Source organism: Pinus tabuliformis, chromosome J, assembly GCF_031772625.1.
Source record: "Pinus tabuliformis cultivar Carrire ecotype Pingquan chromosome J, CPIR1, whole genome shotgun sequence".
Classification (NCBI taxonomy): domain Eukaryota; kingdom Viridiplantae; phylum Streptophyta; class Pinopsida; order Pinales; family Pinaceae; genus Pinus; species Pinus tabuliformis.
In genome coordinates, this window is record NC_142295.1 from 695,226,022 (window position 1) to 695,248,273 (window position 22,252).

The 22,252-nt window shown below is 40.8% G+C and overlaps 1 protein-coding gene across 9 annotated transcripts in view; it reads left to right on the forward strand.

The window, feature by feature from the left end:
- RNEE/G (RNAse E/G-like protein) overlaps positions 1-22,252 on the forward strand; it is a 424,083-nt gene that overhangs the window by 275,382 nt on the left and 126,449 nt on the right. For all 9 annotated transcript variants that reach the window (XM_089378340.1, XM_089378342.1, XM_089378337.1 and 6 more), the window contains one exon: positions 9,465-9,537. In XM_089378340.1, the coding sequence (XP_089234466.1) occupies positions 9,465-9,537 (73 nt within the window). The remainder of the gene's footprint in view (positions 1-9,464; positions 9,538-22,252) is intronic.

Here is a 22,252-nt window from a genome sequence, read left to right on the forward strand (position 1 = left end):
TTCATCACCCTGTCTTTCGTCATATCGTTTAATCGTACCTTTTGCAGCGGGACTTTTCAGTTCGTTTCTTGTTTGGCTGGCGACTCCATTTGTTTTCATTTATTTTTCCCAGACAAGAAACCTCCCTTATATCTGGTTGTTTGTTGCCTTTTGGATCCTAGAGTTAGATTCATGTTCAAGTGGCGACTCCACTTCTTTCATCTCTTGATTTTCTTGAGCATATATCTCTCTCTATCATCCATTTGGTCCCTCATTATTCATCATGGATTATTCGTTTACCTTGTGTGATTTTACTGATGTTCTCCATGATATTTCGGAAGTGGCCATTTCTAAATTGTCTTTGTTCTCGGGTGGTGATTCAGTCGCTGTTAGAAAGCATCTATGCAGGTTTTTTCATATAATGTTCATATATTGTAGACCTCCCTAGTATAATCATGAAGATGTCAAAATGCGTGTATTTGTCTTTTGTTTAGAGGGTGATGCTTTGAATTGGTTTAATAATTGTCCTGAAGACTCTTCCACTTCTTTACAAGACATTGTCAATGCTTTTAAAGATAGATATGGTTATCAAGATAGCTCGCCTTGTGCCCCGAAAATTGTGCAACAGAATGAAACTTATGAAGGGTCCAATTGTCGATGAAAGATTTCAAGACAATTCTTCATATCAGAATGTGCCATCCACCTGTACCGTTGTAGATTAAATCCATGATAGTGGAAAAGCAGGGACAAATTGTAAAATTAGTGTCGACAATGAAAGGGAAAATCAAAAGCTAATTATAGAAGAACTAATGCGGCTGGTAAAAAATATGGAGATCAATCAAGAAAAATTTGTAACTAATTATGCCAATGATATGAGAACTTTATACACCCACCTGGAAAAGCGAGATAAGGAAATGGAAACCATGAAAGCTAATCATGATAGGGAAATTAATTCTATGCAAAACAAGTTATTAACTATGGATGAAGAAATGACTATCATGACATTTGATTATAATAATCAGTTGGCTACCATGCAAGCAAATCATAAGAAAGAGATAAACTCTATGGAACATTGCTTGATGACCATGAAGGAAAAGAACGATAAAGTAATAAAAGATATGGAAGAAGACCATGCTTGGGAAATCAGTGCTATGAAGGTTGAACACTCTAGCCAGATGGATGCCATTACAATATAGGTACAGAAATTTCAACAACGGTCAAAGGATGAAAGAAACCAGGGAATGTCGACAGATCAGAAACCTCCTTATCTATTGCAACAAGCTCCATCTTATTATGAGGAGGTCATTGGTTCGATTTAAAAGTGGTTAAGTGAAGGTGATCCTACAAAAATTGAAAACGATAAAGATCAGATGCAAAATGAAGAAAGACATGTCATGCATATCTTACATACTTCATTCGAGAGTTTTGAAGCAGAATATTCCACAAAAAAAAAACGCAAGAGAAAGAGAATGAGAAGGCGATTTGACGCATCAGATAGCCATAAGCAGTTTGATTTTCAGATAGGAAAAAGTCCTACCGTATGCAGAATTGGCCATGGCACATCCAAGAAGCAGCTGATAGATTTGCCTGAAAGCAGGAAAATGCTCAGTATACACTATATTGAACGCATCTGATGCCATGGGACATCCTCTGTATTTCTAGCCCTACTCCTTGTATTTTCAGCATTTCATTTATGTTTTAGGATTAGATTTACTTTTTATGTTATTAGATAGTTAATAAATGAAGAGCTTATATCTTTCCTGTGCTTAATGTTATATGATGATTTTTGGATGGACACTACTTATGTTTTGTTGTGTTGCATGGATGCAGATTCCTACAGTGCAGCAACATGTCCCCAAGTAGAGCCAGATGTTGACCATTACGTGTCAACAACCCATAGCAGTACACCTCCTTTTTTCGCAAAGGGGATATCGCTTGATCAACGTGTCCGTGCCAGTGGCGAGGCATCTGGTAGTACAAGAGATATTTCAATGGTGCTGGATGCTTTACTCAAAACAAAATCACGCACTGTGTTGATGGATATTGCAGATAAGAACGATCTGCAGTTGCTTCATAATTTGATTAAACAACACAAAAAAGATTTCAATAAAACCCCTATTATTCGCAAACTTATGAAGGTGAATGGAGCAGTTGATCAAATCAAAGAGACATGGGTTTTGTTCCAAGTTCCAATCGTCGTTGTTATTCAAGGCCACGAAGGTTCCATAGTCAAACGACAACTGGATTCGAATAAATGTGTCGCTAGTCAAACGTTGTGGCCATCAATCATTGCGGTCAATCATTTTGTCGGTATTAATCGAAATTATAATCGTGCCAATCAAATCTCTCCAACATATCAATATCCGGTTCCTCAAGCTGCCGGTTATGGCCAGGATCAAACACCTGAGGGAAATACTTATTCGTTTGTAGCTCAGCCGACTTCCCTCATCTCTGAATCCTTAATATCGCAAGGAACAATGGTAGGCAGAGACAAGGAATATAAGTCTGCTCCACGAGCTGAAGCGAACCATAATGCAAACGGAGATGAGTGTCCTCGGCAGACTCCAAGGAATGAAGCAACACAATTCAACAGATCGCATGAAGGACCGCGGAGGAAGGAGGCATTCAGTTTGATAAGAGATGACAAACAGCGGAAGAGAATGATACTGGAGGACTTACGAAAAGGGCAACCATATAAAAACCTAGCACGGAGACTTTTGCATCGTAAAGGGCAGTACAACGAGCAAGAATTATACCAAACGCCCCATTCATCCAAGAAGCTGTCGCAACATGATGGTAGTAGAACGACAGCCTCCGTGGCCTCTGATTTGGCTTCGGGTGATGGAAGGATGGAGCAAGAGGTGTTGGAGGCCGATCTCATATTGCCGTCTGCTTTGCCATTCAAGAAAGTACAGGCCGTATCGGTGAAGGACAACTCAGAAAAGAAAGAGTGGAATCGTTTGAAGCAGATGATTCAATCAGAAAACTACAAATCTGATGAGCCCAGTTACGTCAGTATCCAGTCTCCGCCGTCAAGGTTTCCTCCGAAAACCTACTGTGACATTACGGGGTTCCCCACTTCGTACAGGGATCCGAAAACCAAACATCGGTATGCCGATGTCAAAACGTTCAAGCGCGTAAGAAGCCTTTCAGCTGAAGATGTTCAGTCCTACCTCGCGCTCAGAAAGGCCGACGGAGTTGTATTGAAATGAATTCTCATGGTTCACAGGCTTAAATAAATCAAATAGCCTTGCTACATATTTATTTAGTCGTGCAATAGTTTATTATTTAATTTCCTGTAAGAAACGACAGTTGACATAATATCATTGAAATTAGTTTTGAAAAAAAAATAGAGTTCTTTAATAAAATTAAAAAAAAAATCTTAAATAAAAAAAAGGAGAAAAAAATTCTTAAATAAAAAAAAAAGAGAGAAAAAAAAAGACAACTTGGACTCAAAATAGAGTTATTAGTGAATTATAGAAGCTGAGCCAACTTTCCGCCTTCCATATGCCGGAGACGACAACCACAAAGACAACTGCCAGCAATATAGCTTTGAGGACAAAGCTTCCGAAGGGAGAGGCTATGTTATGAATATAATTCATAACAATTAGATAAATAAAATAAATATTAATATTAAATAATTAAATATTACTTAGGTTAAATAGTCATTAAATTAAGTGAAAAGGCATGTCTAAAAGACATGCCCATTCACGGAAGGTCACCTACTAAGTATAAAAGCAGGGCCTCACTGTATCATCTTATATCATCTTATACAATTATGTATATTAATAAATTATTATTAGTAAATACCTGTGTGTATTTTTTACATTTAAGTTTACAAGCTATCAATTTTCTTGTTTCAGCCATAGCTTTTATGCTTCATCATGCATGTTGCATGCATTGAGCTTTGGGAGCTTCGGGGGGCTTGGGGTACTTACTAGAGCAACATACGACCACAGGGCGACTCACCCTCCCCTGCTGGTGCGCTATGTATAGGATGACAGGTTCAACCTTCCCCTGTGATACCCCATGGGGACTGTGGAACAGGATGATTAGTTCTCCTGTGGGCTGGGATGATTAGTTCTCCCATGGCAACTGTGGAATAGGATGATTAGTTCTCCTGTGGGCCGGGATGATTAGTTCTCCCGTGGCAACTGTGGAACAAGATGATTAGTTCTCCTGTGGGCCGGGATGATTAGTTCTCTCGTGGAAACTGTGGAATAGGATGATTAGTTCTCCTGTGGGTCGGGATGATTAGTTTTCCCGTGGCAACTGTGAAACAAGATGATTAGTTCTCTTGTGGGCTGGGATGATTAGTTCTCCCGTGGCGACTGTGGGGCAAGATGATTCGTTCTCCTCTGGACGGGATGATTAGTTCTCCTGTCAAGGCATCCTACCCATGTAGGCTGGGACTCATGGGAAGTACCTCTCATCTGATCAATGAGCAGGGAAATGGGGTTAGGGACCATAGTAGTACTATTGATGGACACATCGATGTATCTACTGTACTCCTTATGCTAGGATGACCTCCATTGATCTGGGATCAATGAAACTAATCAAGGATCAATATGAGTGGTTTGAGACACTCGCTTGTGATATTGATCTGGGATAAAAAAAAAAAAACTGACTTTGGGCCAGTAAGAGTGATGTGACACACTCTCTTCAGATGAAATTGACTTCGGATCAGTAGAGAATGGTATGAGACATTCTCGTTCAATTCTTCTTCTTCATGGTTCAACAGAGCAGAGCAAAGCAGAGTTCAGTAGCGCTGAGCTCAACAGAGTAGAGCAGTGCAAGGCACTGATGGTAGAGATAGTACAGTTGGGCATATGGATCAGCGGATGGAGTTCTCCCTAGTTGAGAGGGAGTGTTAAAATTGGCAACTAGGGCCAAACTCCATGTGGGTCAGCTTATTAATGGAAGCTGATATTTTTCTTGGATCCCTCTCATCGAGAGGTGTAGGATTGATCGAAATATCATCCGATTCTGATAGGTATTCATGGAAATATGAATTTATTTGTGTTATGTGACAATTCGTCAAGGTCGGCCAACAACCAAATAAATGCCACTTGTGCTCAATGTTTTAGTATAAATAGAGGTGTCCTTCAAGTCATTTCGACACACTTGGGATCTCTTCCTCTCTACTTGTCTTTGGTTTTTAGTAGGAGGAGAGATCTTAAGGGATAACGCTGCCCTAATTCAGAGGGCAGAAGCCGAAACTGTCGGGAATTGTCGAGAAAGTTGACGTAGAGGGCAAAAGCTAGAATTGTGGGGAACTGCCGGGAACAACCGGAATCATCGAGAACTGTCGGAAATGCCGAGAAAGTTGACGTAGAGGGCAGAAGCCAGAACTGTCGGGAATAGCCGGAACTGTCGGGAACTGCAGGAACAGCCGGGAAAGTTAACGCAGAGGGTAGAAGCCGGAATTGCTGGGAATTGCCGGGAAAGCTGACGCAGAGGGCAGAAGCCAGAACAGCCGGAACTGCTGGGAATTGCTGGAACAGCCGACAAAGTTGATGTAGGGGGCAGAAGCCGGAATTGTTGGGAACTGCCAGAACAACTAGGAAAGCTAATGCAGAGGGCAGAAGCCAGAACTACTGGGAACAACCGGTATTGCCAGAACTGCCGGAACTGCTAGAACTACCGGAACTGCCGGAACAACCAGAACAGTCGGAGCATCTGTCTCCAAAGGAGAGGAGCATGCAAGGGACAACTAACTAACATTGGGATAGTTGTATCTTGTATGGTACTTAGCAGAAAATACACCAAGCATGCAATGTTACAGTTAGCATGCAACAACAAGCATGCTAAGGACAACAAGCAAGCAAGGGGACAACAAGCAAGCAAGGTGCAGCCAACACATAGGTCAGTATGGCAACATGGTGCAACAATGGCACATAATGCAGTATGGTGATGGGTACAATCATGATTAATGAAGCGTGATGAGATGTAGCATAGTGATGATGGGTGCAACATGGTGCAACGCGGTTAGGTGCAACATGAAGACGAAGTGCAACACAATGATAGGTGAAGGAGTCACCTTGGAGAATCAGTTGAAGCCGCATGTCTTCAACTGATCTCATGTATCATCTTCTTAGTGATGATCTATGCTCTTATCTAGATAAGTCAAAGTGTTGACTCCTGTTGTAAACGTAATATCTCTCTCCCTCTCTCTGCTGAACTCTTGAAGAACATATAAGAAAATTTGATCAAGGGTTTCCCCACATTGGCGTTTGTCCCTGGCTAGCGCCACATCTTGTGTCCTCTTGTCTTGGTTTGTCTTCTGCGATTTATGTTTATGTTCTATCTGCAGTTTATTTTAATGCTGATGTGATTGCTAATCTAGAAAAGATATTGAGCTAACTGTGAAGATTGAAATAAATTGCTCTAAGCATAGAACATTCCTAAAATTAACACTTGTTAACTCTTTTTTCAATTTCTACCATATTATAAGGTTGAAGAGTCTGAGTTTGAAGACTTTAAGCTAGATGATGTTTATGTAGCTCTTTTTGATGATCCCATTCCTAGTAGTCGTGGATCAGTGATGAGTTTGATGAGTGATCATGTTGATTAGTGATTTGTACTAGGCTTGTGGTCTAGTAGCTTGTAGCATTGTTTTTGGACACCAAAGGTGATTTAGAGCATTGTTGATTATGTATTTTGTTCTTGATATGTATTGCAGGCAGTGCCATTTTGATATATTAACCCTTACATGGTATATAGATGAGAAAGCTCTGTGTTTGTCTCTAATGGTTTGGAATCATGGTTTGAACTCTTCAAAATATTTTCTTCATTAAAAAGTAATTATTTTATATATATATTTTAAATCCTGTTAGATTCGGTTTCAGTTCAAAATCCAGTTAGATAGATGGGCCAGTTCAAAACCTGGTTCCAATTTTTAAAACTATGTAGGTGATCACCCCTACAAAACAAGGCTCCCATAAAACCATGAGTCATCATATAAGCTCATCAGAGGTGCTCCAATCCTATTCAAAATGAAAGGAACCTGAAATGAACTTAAAGGGATCGACCATGGTTCAACCATAATATATTGGCACAATGACACAAGATCTAGGATGCCCATAGGGCCTCACATAGTTGTTACATGGCTTTTCACTTGTGACCTTGGATTTACAATGGTGCAAAAATGTTGCATGAATATGTATGCACCCCTACTAGTATTAGGAGTAGCAAGTACAAAATGGGTATATGCTTGCATTAGACAAGTTGATCTGAGACCAGGAGGTATGCTTTCAAGTACGAAGCCAATTGAGCAAGTATATCAATGAAATTGGAGTCTTTGGTAACTTGTATGCAATTGAAGATTGAAATGGGTCGAGTCCTATTGAATAGTGCAACATGTATGGCTCCTCAACCACACATTTGCATACGTTGGTGGTGAAGGTTCTTTTATAGGTTTTTAACACTTCTTCTACAACGAGGTGTTGGAGCTTCTATAGCTTCATCCATAGCGTTGAGAGAAACAACTTGAATGTAGACTGGGGAAAAAATTGGTTTATGTGCACTATAGCCTATGGTTGTTGTCCTGTTATTGTCATAATGGACTACTAGGTACAACATGTAGATGAAAAGTGGAAGTGCAAAATTGGCTCCTATATAAAAGTAAGCAGCAGGAAATAAAATAGATAAGAAGTCTAATCTAAACCCTACAGTGCCAACTCTAAAGATGGAGAATTGGTCCAAGAGAGAAATGTACAAGGTGAATGGATCTACAGATAATGCAGCAATGGTATGAGGCTACACTAGTCCATAGGAACCATCTATCTTAACATCCAAAGTAGAGTGGAGGAAACTCAAAATATATGTTTGTCTAGAAGAAAAATTGGAAGAGGAGCTGGAATAAGTACTATGTTCCTGTCTGGTAGGAAGAATTTGTTGTTATGGTCTAGAGGATATCATACAACAACTGGTCTGTCTGCTAGTATGAGGTTTGGTCTAGCGATGCCATTGGGGCTCATGGAAGTAGAGATTCTTCCTTGCGTCCTCACTGATCTGGGATCATCCCTATCTATTTACATACTAAATGGTTCATGCTTTAATGATTATCACTAATCTAGTAGTTAAATCTATGTTTTCGTGTTTTTTGCAGTTGATTCAATATTTATCATGTTTTTGAATATATAATATATGCATCAATATGTAGTAAAATTATGTATCTTATAAAGAAAATGATCCCGAAATGCTTTGCTCCTAGAAGCTTTTTGAAAAATGTGCTTCTTGCTTGTCTTTTCCAACAGCCTTGGGATGGCTAACATTGGTAAGTCTAATGTTATGCCATGCATTTTTGAGTCGGATTAAGAAGGGATATGACTCACTTGCAGTTTTGGAGGGAGTGTTTCTTCATAGTCACTTCAACGGTATACTTGGCTAAATAATAAAGATTGGATAATTTATTTGGCCCTATCCATGGCCTGATACAAGTAACCCATTGTAGACTTATCTCCATCAACTACACGAAAAACCTTTAACAATGGTTTTCTAACCATGCACACTTTCCCACTCCTCACTAGAAGGAGTCAGTGTATAGTGATTTGTCCATGGCTCTCCCATCCTGTCTTCTGCTACATGCACAATTGTGTCACTCATTGGAAACAAACATCTACTTAACTCAATTGAATTGGCAATGGAGTAGAGGGATAAATTAAATGAAACTGCAGGCAAAATGCGTGATTGTAGGATGCAACAACTGCCTGTTTCTTGTAATTTTCATCATGAGGTTAAGAACAAGTGTGGTTAGATATGCATTTTGAGATGTTCCTGGCCTGATATATTACTTCCTTGATAAAAGAGATTTTGCCCAAATCCTCAAGCATCAAAGTGATGCAATTGGCAGCAGATGGACTCTGGAGTACAAAACGTTATGGGGTGCCTGTCCATTAGCAACTCGCTAATGGTTACATATTTAGTTGTGTTATCTGTTAGTAATTGCGCACTATACTACACAGCTATATCTTGGATAAGCCCATCCACAATTCATACATCAATGCCACATCTTTCACATGTGCTGTTGAATCAACAGATTGAGTAAACTTGTAACCATGTCACAACTGTTTTTTGAGAAGCGGGTTATGCAGTGGCGATTCTGCTAGGATTACATTTTGAATGTATACATCTTGGTTGGATGGATAATTGTGAACAACTAATGATTATGAGCAGTCATTTCTTGCTATACCAAGGTTTAAAGCTACACTATTGGAAATTTGATTCGTAGGTCATCCATCAGGTCTTTACTATATTGTGTGCTTTGCCCATCACATCTTGAACATTATTATTATTATCAATATTACTATTTTGGTCTATATATTATTATAATTCTTATAATTAGTATGAAATTTATTCTTTTGGCCTAAATAGTCAACAGACTTTCTGTTTGTTTAGATTTTTGAATGCTTTCTTGTCATTCACATTGCTTTGCTTTTCTATTGTTCTTCATTATATTGATTTCATTAATGGTAACTGTTCAGATTGCAAGAGAGTTGCGTTTAAGGGACATTGGTGGCATCATTGTGGTCGACTTCATTGATATGAATGATGAGAGTAAGTGGTCTGTCTGTTACCATGTTGAAGCTAGTTAGCATCCAAGGTCATGTTAGAAGCCCTTCACGTGCCTTCAAATTTATAGTACTCATGCACCTTCAAGTTTATAAAAACGTCTTTCATGGTTTTAGAAATAAGAAGTTAGATACAATATAACATGAATTTAATGCCTTATAATACTGTATTCCAAATAAGGTGTGTAAATTTGGGCACTTGCAGGCACACAGATAAGGCCTGTTAACATAATTTCTTTTGTGCTTGTAAATTTTAGTTAACAATGGTATGTTTTATGCTTAGCACAATTACTTCAATGTTCCTTTAGCAGCCCAATGACAATTACCAATTTAGTTTTCTAATAGCAATCACATTAACCATAAATCAGATTGATAGTGACTGTAGATAAAACATCAAAAATAAAATGCAGAAGACAGGCCAATACAAGAGCACACTAGATTTGGCGGATGCCAGGGAAAAACACCAAGATGGGGAAAACCCTTTGATCAATTCTTCCTACTATTAAATCAAATGTTCGGCAGAGAGAGAGATTACAAAACTCAAATTGACTTGCCAAATCAAAGGCAAAACAGCCCTGTCAAATCTGCAGTAAACAGCAGTTAAATTCTGTCCTAGCCAGAAAGTCAAAGATGGTCAATGTAGCAGCAAAACATCCTCTTTGGAGCTTGGTAAAAGGAAATCAAACTCGGCCTTCAGAAGTGGTCAGAGTCAGCCCAAAATAGTCACAAAATCACCGGTCAAACTTGGATAACCTGAAGTCAACCCTGCGGTCAACACAAGTCAAACACTGCTTCAGTTCTGAAATTCGGCCTCTGAAATTCGTTCTTTTTTCCAACCACACGTGTGAGATCAAGAGCTACCCAATAGCTGTACAAACCAATCAGATGAGGAGAGAGAAGAATGTGTGAGTGAGTGAGATGCCAAATGAGGTTGGAGGTCTCTGTTATTTATACAAATCAATGAGGGTGAAGCAACATGTCTCTTGGGCTTCATGAGATTACATGATGATGAGGCCGACCTTGACAATTTGCACATGTGTGGGGTTGACCTCAAAAACATATTTTCTCTTGTCCAAGTTTGATGATCTTTAGGTCGATTTTGGTCCTCTCGACAAGAGGAATTCAATGCCTTCATCATCTCCATCAAATGAGCTTTCCAAAGTGGAATTTGGCCCTAGTTGGAAATTTTAACACTCCTCGAGTAAGGAGAATTCTACCTGCCAATCCATCCATCATCATCGATCATCATGCCATCATGTTGTCATGCACCATGTCTGTATCTCGTCTCAACTTTGCTGAACACTAATATAGATAATGAACAAGAATCGATCAAGAGTGAGTCACAAGAACCTAACACTCTCCACTGATAAAAGTCAGTCTAGGGGTAGAACCCCAATCAGATTTGATCCCAAATCAAGTTGTTGAACACCGTGCATCCTAGACATAGGGAGTACGACAGTACATGATGCGTCCATCTGTAGTGCTATGGTCCCTATCCTCTTTTCCCAACTCATTGGCCAGATGAGAGGTACTTCCCATGAGTCCCAGACTACATGGGTAGGATGTATGCTAGGGCATCTGCAGGAGAAGGTGAACCACTCATCTTGTTCATATGCCATAAGAGAAGGTGAACCACTCATGCTATGCATATATCATCAATCGTAGGGGAAGGTGAATCACTCACCTTACACACCTATGTCATCAATTGTAGGGGAAGGTGAACCAGTCACCCTACAAACATGTCAACCATCATGGGGTATCATAGGGGAAGGTGAGCCACTCACCATGTACACAATGCACTTATAATGGAAGGTGGACCACTCACCCTATGGTCACTCACAAATCCAAGAAGTATCACATGCACTAGGAGCTCCCAGAGCTCAATTTCGAACTCAAGCACGGCCTTCATGCGAGGGTCCTTCCACAACTCCAAGTCTCTCTTGGGAGGCTAAGAATTTGACCTTCCCCAAGGGTTTTGTGAGGATGTCAATGCCCTGTTCATCGGTCCAGATGTATCACAGGGGAAGGTGAACCACTCACCTTATACACAACGCACTTATAGGGGAAGGTGGACCACTCACCTTATGGTCGCTCACAACTCCAAGAAGTACCCCGAGCCCCAAGAGCTCCTAGAGCTCAATGTCCAACCCAAGCGGGACCCTCATGGGAGGGTCCTTCCACAACTCCAAGTCTCTCTTGGAAGGCTAATAATTTGACCTTTCCCAAGGGTTTCACGAGGATGTCGACAACCTGTTCATCGGTCTTGATGCGCTGGAGCCTTATTCCTCCCCATTGTACCATATCACGGATAAAGTGGTACTTGATATCAATGTGCTTGGAGTGGTCGAAGAACACAGGATTCTCTGAAGGGGGAATCCCACTTTGGTTGTCGCAATAGATCACCTTGTTATCTAACATGTGCTTAAATAACTCACTGAAGAGCTTCCTCAACCAAACAACTTCACAACAGGCCATACTAGCTACAATGTATTCGGCCTCGATAGTGCTTAAAGCGACCAATTTTTGCTTCTTGCTTATCCACGAAATTGAAGCAGACGCCAATGAGAAGCAATAACCTGACATGCTCTTTCGATCCACCACATTGCCAGCCCAGTCAATATTAGTATATCCATGTAGCCTCAAATTCTCGACAGTGTGTCTCAGCCCATAGTTGATTGTGCCATGTAGATATTTTATGAGATTCTTAGCAGCAACCCAATGTATGTGATGAGGCTCAACCATAAATTGACTTAACATATTCATAGCGAAGCATATGTTTGAACGAGAGTTTACCAAGAACATTAGGGCGTCCACAAGTTGTTGATAGTTGGAATGGTTTGCCAATTTGGGCGCAACAACACTTCCACATAGCTTCTTGAAATTGAGTTCCATTAGAGTAGAAAAAAACTTGCAATCGACCATCCCACATCTCTCTAGTAGCTTCACAATGTATTTTCCTTGAGAAAGGAAAATCTCGCCTGGCTTTTGCCAGACTTCCAGGCCTGGGAAGTAGTGCATCAATCCTAGGTCCTTCATCTCAAACTCATAAGTCAACTCCCTTTTGCATTGATAAATGAGAGGGTCATCACCTGTCAGAAAGAGATCATTAACATAAAGGACCAAAATGAGAGGCATGTCCTTTTCAACCTTGAAGTATAGGTTGGGATCAACATAGCTACTCGTGAATCCCAACTTCATAAGATAGTTATCAATCCAGTCATACCAAGCCCTAGGGGCATGCGTCAAGCCATAGAGGGCTTTCTTCAGCCTGCATACATGTGTCCTTCGATCTTGAACTAAGAACCCCTCAGGTTGTTCCAAGTAGACTTCCTCCTTAAGCAAGCCATGCAAGAAAGCAATCTTAACGTCTATTTGATGTAGGATCCATCCTTGAGTGGTAGCTAGAGAAATAATAGATTAGATAGTGGTATATCAGGCAAACGGTGCAAATATCTCGTCATAGTTCACTCCTTCCTTTTGAGAGAAGCCACGAGCTACGAACCTGGCTTGATATTTTTCAACACTCCCATCAACTCCATGTTTGATTTTTTTAAGCCATTTAGATGTGACCATGGGACTTGACCTTAGGTCTAGGAACCACGTCCCAGACATCATTCTTCATGATCGATTCATATTTCTCATTCATCACATCTTTCCATGCTTGGTTTTTTACAACTTCTTCGAACATGCATGGTTCAACTTGAATGATAGTACTCATAGCAGCCAAGTACCCTTGATATCTGTTCGGATTCTTACTTTTGTGAAATGTCCCTCTTGGAGTAGTATGTTTTTCAGCACCTTTGATCCATAGTGGTCATTTCCTTGAGGTAGAGGGATCACTAGGAGGTGGATTAATAGGATCCATTAGACCATCAACTTCAGGCACAGGCTCATCTGTCGGAGGTTAATTTTGTTTTTCCACAACATTATCATTGTCCTTCCTTGGAATGGGGTGATCTTTGGCTTTTTCATGGGCAGTATCTTCATCAAAGGTGACATCACCACTTACTTCTACATCTCTTTGACTAGGTACATAGAGTCTATATGCTTTCGAATTTTCACTGTAACCAACCAGTATACCCTTCTTCCCAAAAGCTTCCAACTTGTTCCTTTTGTCTTTGGGCACATGAAATTACACGAGACAACCAAATATTCTAAAATGAGAAAGATCAGGTTTCTTACCAGTGAAAACTTCCTTGGGTGTCTTGAAATCCAATGCTTGATGCAGACTACTATTTTGAAGTTTGAACATACATGACAGTGTTGGCCACTTCTCCCCATAAGAACTTCAATAGACCTTGATCATGGAGCATGAAATGGGTGGCTTCCATGATTGTTCGATTCTTCCTTTCAACAATGCCATTTTGCTCATGAGTGTATGGAACCATTGTCTTCCTCTTAATCCCAGCTTCTCCGCAAAAGTCATTGAATTCATTTGATTCATATTCGGTTCCATTTTCGGTCCTCAAATGTCGGTTTGATTTTTCACCAATGCTTTGAAAGAACTAAACCATTTGAACACTTCATCCTTCTTCTTCAAGAAATAGATCCATGTTTTGCGTGAGAAGTCATCCACAAAGATTGCATAATGTAGGTATCCTCCCAACGATGATACGGGCAACATACCAGATAGATCACAATGGACCAATTGAAGAATATCGGTAGTCTTGCTTTCACTAGAAGGGAATGGTCCCCTTGTAAGTTTCCCATCTGCACAACCCTGATAAACACCTTCATGGTTCATATTGATTCAGGCATACCTTTAACCATCTTCCTTGTTAATTTTTTTATCAATTTGTTCTATGCTGCAACAATTACTTCAACAATATTCAATAGCATCCAATTTAATTTAAAGCAATAGAGCAATAGTAGATAGAACAATTAAACCAATGCACAATGAAAGACAACCAAGAGACAAGAGACAAAAATTTTGGTCAATGACCAGGAAAAAACCCACTATGGGGAAAACCGTTGTAAATCTTTTTCTTATTAGATTGTCTTCAAATGTTTGGCAATATCCAATTCCAATATCCAAACCCATATTGCTTGGGAGCGGGAGTGGGAGCGACCATTTTCAGAAGCTCCTGGTTTGGGAGCGAATCCGGGAGCGATTTTTTAAAAATATATATATTTTTTATATTTTTTAATTTTTGGTACATATATGTCAACAAAAACATGTAGAATGATGAATTAGACATAAAAAACATAAAAAAACATAGATTGATCATTGAACCATATCACGTCAATCATCTAGAAATTATAATCGTCATCAACCATGTCCACAAGTTAGTAAAATACATATTACAACTGCAACATATTGAGTCTCGTGAATCATGATTCATCAAATTCAATCTTAGAGTTTCAACTTCAAGCTTTCAAAATTGAAAATTCAATAACATTTATCATCATTGATCACCAAAGTTGTACTTGTAAGCTAAGTTTAACCATTACAAGAAGTAATATATTAGATATTTCTAAGTCCTAACTTCTAACTGTTAACATGATATGAAATGTTATAAATTTATAAAATGAAACATCAATAATGAAATGAAGTGAAACAACTTTAGCCTTTCACGAAGCATCATATTCATAATTCACAATCATTACCAATGAGTTATAATTGCCAAGGCCCAACTTCAGACTTCAAATTTTCATTGTCACAGTGATATATTGTTTACAAAAAATATCATTATGATATGAAAGAGTCAAGGGTCAAGAGTCAAGGACTCAAAACTCAACAGTTATGAAAACTAAAGTCTAATAGAAACTAAAAAAGACAAGTAAACTGTAAATCTACATGTGGCCCTTGCCACGAGAGTCTCCAGGAGTATAAGCAGGTCGTGGTGGTCTTCTAGGAGTCTCCCGCATAGACCGACGACTAGAACTAGAACCTCCACGTGAGGGTGTAGTTGGAGGTGGCATGGTGTAGTTGGAGGTGGCATGGCTGCTGCAGCTGCTTCATCTTCATCCCTTACAAGTTCCTCTTCCAGTTCTTCAAGATGTACAATGCCATCCTCCAAATTGTCATGCTCTGGGTGATTGTCCCAAATTTTATATGTGGGATCCTCATAAGCCCAATCACAGTAATGACTCAACAACCTCAAGTTGTAGTGCACATAAACCAAGCTTTCTGCTCAGTTTTCATTGAGTCTGTTTCTTTTCACATTATGTATGTAGCTGTAGGTGCTCCAACACCTCTTTACAGAAAAAGTATTTACAACCTGTGAAAGAACTTTTCTTGCCAATTTTGGCAAAAGTCCCTGGCCGCCATATGTTTCCCACCATGTGGGAGTATCAAATCTATCTCTGTCGTCCATTGCATGGAAGTTACCATACAAACTAGTGCCACTGAAGTATTTGCCTATTTCAAGGCGCACAACTGCACATTCCTCCCTGTCAGGTACCAACTTTTCTAATGCTTCCAAATATCCTCTAGTTACCTCTGGATCTAAATGGGGTTTGGTCCTAATCCCACCCCCTGCTGCAGGTTGGCCCAACCAAGATGTAGAGTAGTATTTTGACGTAAGGATATATGCCAAGCAATGTAGTGGAAGATTAAGTCTATTCCACCGTTCACACACACAATCGTGAATCAGTTTGTACAAGTCAGGATCTCTGTTATGAACAATATCTTTTATTTCCCCCAACATGGTATCCATCTACTCATACACCTCGCCAATCACTGGTTTGTCTGTATCTGCAAACCGAATCATGTGATAAATGGGCTTGGTGAAATCCAATACTTGCCTCACACTTGTCCAAAACTGACCATCAAGAGCGGCCTCCTCCACCAGTTCAAAACCTCGTCTGTCAGCTGCATTTGTAGCCCTTTCCTTTAATACCTGCCAATGTGGACTTGATACCGTGCTAGCCAATGACTCTCTTACCTTCAAAAGGCGCCTGAAGGTGAGGTAATAACTACCAAATCTGGTCTTCACAATCTTCAACAACTCCAATCTCGAGTGACTGCGGAAAAGGCCATGGGTATTGCTATGATTTGTAATAAATTTTATCATTTGTTTGCCTTTCTTGTACAAATCACCAATCCATTGGTATTGCTCATTTTTGTTCTTGAAAACATCATGCAACAGAAGGTTCAATGTGTGAACCAAACATCCAGACCAAAATATGTTGGGGTATTTATCCTCAATAATTGCTCCCGCTACCTTACAATTAGGAGCATTATCAGTGATGACTTGGATGACTTTGTATGGCCCAATACGGTCAATTGTTTCAAGTAATGCTTCTGCAATATTGATGGCGGTTTTGAACTTGTCTGAGTAATCATGTGCAGTTAGAAAGATGGGACCCCTAACAGACACAGCAAGAACACTTATCAATGGCTTGCCTTTTACATTTGTCCATCCATCAGATACAATGGACACCCCATGGTCAGTCCAAGAACTTGTCATTCTATTCAAAGAATGTGATATTTTTGCTTTTTCATGATCAAGGCCAACGGTTCTTGCCTTGTCATACCCAGGGCTCTTGTATCCTTTAGGGGCATCATTTATGGCAGAAACCATTTCGTGCCAATAAGGTGAGCGAAGAACATTGAATGGTATCCCACATGCATAGAGAAACCTGTAAACCTTTGAATCCACATCATTCCTACACCCCTCATCAAAGAAATCTGATATGGTTCTACGCCTTAAAGATGATGACCCTGTGCCTCCATATCCACTGCCTTGGGAGGATGCTGAAGGAGTTCAAAGAAACCCCTTGATTTTTTTGATTTGTATTGGGCTTCCTCCTCTTCCCTTATGTATTTGGCTCTATCCGCTGTTGACACCGCTGTACAAATTTTGATTCCTATTTGTTTGTCTCCATCCCATGGCCTTTTCCCGCAGAGGTGTCTTCTAGCACGGGTGTATGAACCTGTGTAACCAGTGTTGCAATGGGGGCAATGAAATTTAGTAGGTCCACCCCCTCTCCCTGTTTCAGCCATGTTAACATGTTTCCACAATGGGGTTTGGTCTTGTTTAGTTTTTTGAGTCATGTTCACCCTCCTCCAGCGCCTCCTCACCGGGGTTTTCATCAATTCGACTTTCTCCAGCGTCTTCATCCCCCTCTTCAATTTGGCCCCTTCGTTTCCTACTCTCCAGCACCATAATAACCATAAAAGGGACCAAGAAGAGGAAAATGCCAAGAAATATAGCCAGGTCCATGGTGTTTGATGTTTTGAATCTGCAAATTAATTTAATAATTAATTTGTTGGGATTAATTAATTTAATTTAAATTCATGATTTTTAAACTAAATAAACTAAATAAACTAAATAAACTAAATTAAATTAACTAAATTACTACCTAACTAAATTAAATTAACTAAACTAACTAAATTACTAAGTTACTTACCTCTTTGCAGGCTTGCTTCTCGCTCCTCGGCGCTTGCTCCTCGCTTCTCCTTGCTCCTTTGCTCTTGCTCTCCAAGAAACTCAACTCAATGAAGTGATAATGAATTTTTTTAGGCCCATTGGGCTTTTAAAACAATTTTTTTTTTTAAATTTAATTTTTTTTTGAGGTTCGCAGATTATTATTATTATTATTATTTTTTTTTTTTTCGCCGGATCGCTCCCAGCGCCGCCCGAAACGCTCCCGGAGTGATTTTTTAATGCTCGGGAGCAATCGTTCCCGGGCTTAAAATTTTGCTCCAGGAGTGACGGAGCGATCGCTCCCTACAACGCTCTCGAAAATGGCAGGGAGCGCAATTTTTTTTCGGGAGCGCGCTCCCGCCCGGAGCGCGATTTGGGAGTGGGTTCGAGGGGGGGTGGGGGCGCTCCTCCGCAACTATGATCCAAACAATGTCAATATGCCCAATGACTGTCCTAGAGAGAGATGTAGTCTACTATAGTAAAAGCTGATCTACCTGAAGTCTGCTCAAGTCAATAGCAGTCAACTGTGGTCAAAAGTATGCCCTAACGAGAGATGGTGTAGCAGTTAATTAGTCTTCAAAGGAGCTTGGTCTTGGAGCAATTTATGTGACATTCTTAGAAGAACAAAATGAGCCCAAAACAATCTGAATTGGAGCAGTCAAACCTGGTCAACATGGAGATAGAGCCTGCGGTCAACCTTTGCAATTAGGGCTTTGGTCAAGGAGCACAGATTGCCTTGAATTTGATCCCAATATCTACGGCCTGCTAAAACATAAAAGAATCACCCAAAAACATAGTCAAATCATGTCACTTATGCCCAAGTCAACGTTGGTCAACCCTGTAATTCAACTTTGTAATTTGGCCCTGTAGGCAACCCTGTAATTCGGCCCCCTGTACTTCACATGAGACAGAGAAAAGTCTTATTCTTCTAAGCTGTACGAACCAATAGGAGAGAGAAGATATGTTGTGTGATGTTGTGGTGCCAAATGAGGTGAGATGACTCTTGTATTTATACAAATCCATGTGGGTGAAAAGACACGTCCTTTGGGCTTCTTGAGCCTACATGTCATTGAAGCCGACCTTGACAATTTGCACATGTGAGGGCTTTAATTCGAAAACACACTTTTCCTTGTCTGATTTGAGTGATCTTTAGGTTGATTTTGGTCCTCTTGAAAAGAGGAATTCAATGCAATAGTTATCTTCATCCAATGAGCTGTCCAAAGTGGAATTTAGCCCTAGTTGCATAATTTAACACTCCCTCTCAACTAGGGAGAATTCCACTTGTCAATATCTGTCCATCATGTCATCTATTCTTCATGTACCATCTCTGCTTGTCTCTGCTCATCTCATGCTGAATATTCTCGAATCTAAAGAAGAAGAAATGCTGCAGTGGAGCTCCAGCTACCACCCTGCCTCTATCACCATTGGGGAGACTCTGCTACCACCTGAAATCATCATCATCATGATCATTCGAGAGCCATAGCTACCGCTCGAATGCAAAGAGAATGGGTGAGACCAACCTACCCAAAGTGTAGAGATCACACTCTATCCCAAAGTCCCTAACAATAGGTGAGATCAACTTACCGGAGGTAAGGATCACACTCCACCCTATTGTCGCTGATTGTCCATCTTAACCCTAAAGAGTTAGATGGTAAAAAATATGCATCCACCAACTTGGGCGAGATCCACCTACTACAAGGGGTAGGGATCACACTCTATCCCAAGTCCTTCAACCCATTGGCCAGATGGGAGAGGTTATCCCATAGAGTGGGCGAGACACTAACTGGGGCATACTTTGACTAGGGGAGATCTCAGGTCTCAACATCTTATCGGTCAGAGGTCTCTCATCCCCAGGAGTCCTATAGCTCCATTCCACACCTTGGCAGCTCAACCAAGTGTGAAAAACCAATTACCCGAATCCTACTGCAACAAACTGATTATATTTCACCTACTTGTTAAATTAATCGAACAAGTTATTTACAATTTTCTACGACAAATATTGAAATACATACACTACAACCTACACCGAATAAAACTGCGGAAACTAAATACAACATAGGAGAGAAATAAACATCACGCACATCTACACAGTTATTTTTGGACAAACGTCGCCGGAAAAACCCAATGCGGGAAAACTGGTGCAACAGCTGAGGGTTTTATTATTATGCAGTAGTTCTGAATACAATCTCTAGATGCCTTGTTGGCTATCCAGTACAAAGAATATTGCCGACAAGAGAATAGTGAGAAGTTCCTCACACTATCACAGGTGATCTGATTGATCTAGCCATAGAATGGCTTGCCCCTTGCTGCCTCCGCGCAGTCACTGTGTCACTCCCTCTACTGATCGATTTTCCTCCTAGGAACTTCGATTTCCACCTCCCGGTCTCACACCTCGACTTCCAGCTTCTGAAATCGATCCTTCCAGCAAAATTACGGACCTCCTCAAGGCTCTGCACTGCCTCTGCGTCAGCATGGGTTGGCTCTGCGTGGCCTCTGCACTGTCTCTCTTGGATCTCTCTCAGCCTTCTTTGCTGAGTATTCCTAGATCAGGAGAAATCTCCAACTGGAACTATCCCTGCTCCTCACTGCAAAAGATCACTTCAAATTCTCTTCTTGGCAACTACTGTGGTTCAGATTCGATCTTCTGATCTCGCACTTGATGTGTCTTCCAAATGCCCCTCAAGCCTCCTCTTATAATCTTTCTGTTGAGAACCAACGACCCAGATAGATCCTAATCAATGGCTCAGATCATTTTGGCTTGATCCTTGTCTTCTAGAAGTTTCACCCATAGTTAGATTAATACCCTTTAATTATTTTAATTTCCTAAGTTTAGACATAGGCACCCATTAAAAATTATTAATTATTTTAATAAAATTGATTCTAGTAGGAATTTCCCAAAACAATTTCTGGGTATTGTGGAATACATGTGTCCAAGGCTCGCTGCAAACTTTAATGCTTAGAGCACATCCGATGCTACCAGAAATCAACACTCCCTCTTAGCGAGGAATGTGCTCTAGTAATGCAACATGTTGAAGCATCACCCTGCTCTGTAACATCTCCCTCTGCGCTGCTGATGTCTGACATCACTGCCCACCAACTATTGTGCAAATGTTGCATCTGTAATGCTGCTGACACTGCCACTACCAACACTGATGTACTGCAACTCCCTCTCAATTTCTGCATTTGTGTTAGTGTTGGCCCTGACACTACCAACACTGCATCCTTATCTAACTGCTCTTGCTACTGCATCAACAATGGAAAAGCATTCCAAATTACTGAACTGGTGTTCAGTATGATGCATCTTGTTGCTTGAGTTCTGGCTACTGCTAGTCTCTGCGTTGACCCTCTGAATCCTCTGCGTTGTTGCTAAGTCTACTCTGTGCCAATTGCATTGCTGCCAACTCTAGCTCTGCTTTGCTTAGTCTTTGGCGCTCCTAGCCACTACTACTATCATTCTGACACCTCTGCATCAACAAATCCTGGTCCATCCTGTTACTATTGATCTGGGCTCCCATAGCAAGGTATTGATCTAAGAGGTGGACTCCTCGAGTATCTTGCCCATTTGCAGTTCTTTCAAACTACAGTTCTATATCACCCCACCTCTGGGCGATCATGGCAAAATCCTCCTCCTTGATTTGTGCGGATGTAGCCTTTGAATCATGCTTCTTGTCCTTGTCCTTCTTCTTGAGAAGACACTGTGTAGCGTAATGACCAAATTCGTCACACCGGAAGCACTTGATCTTCGAAATATCTTTCTTCTTCTTCCGCTGCTCCTGCTGCCCCTAAGATGCGAGGGTTGCATTCTCATCGTCCTCCTTGGGCTTTGACCCACTGCTGTTGCAGCTATTGTCAAGTTTGCACTTGACTATGTCTCTCCTCATCTCTTCTCGCTGAAGAGCAGCTCACATTCCTTCCCAGTCTGGCAATTTCTCCCTACCCAGGATGCTCTGGACAAATACTTGCTACTCTTCTGAAACTGAGTTTAGGGCCAGCGTCACCATCTCGGTAGGCTGAGGTGTTGAGCCCACAGTTGCCAACTCGTCATAGGTCTCCTAAAGCTTTGTAAGGAATGGATCAATGCGTCCCCCCTTCTTCATCTCTGTGGATCTCATCTTCTGCTCTAAGTACATCTTCTGCTGTTTGGAAGATCCCTGATATAGCGTGGACAAGGCATCCCACATCTTCTTGGCAGTCCCTTTGCCTCAGATGTGACATACTACATGATCTGTCACTCCGTCGAGGATCATCCACTTGGCCTTCGCCATCTCTCCCTTGTACATTTTGAGCAGATTTGGATCTGCGGGCTCAGCTACCACACTGTCGACGTAG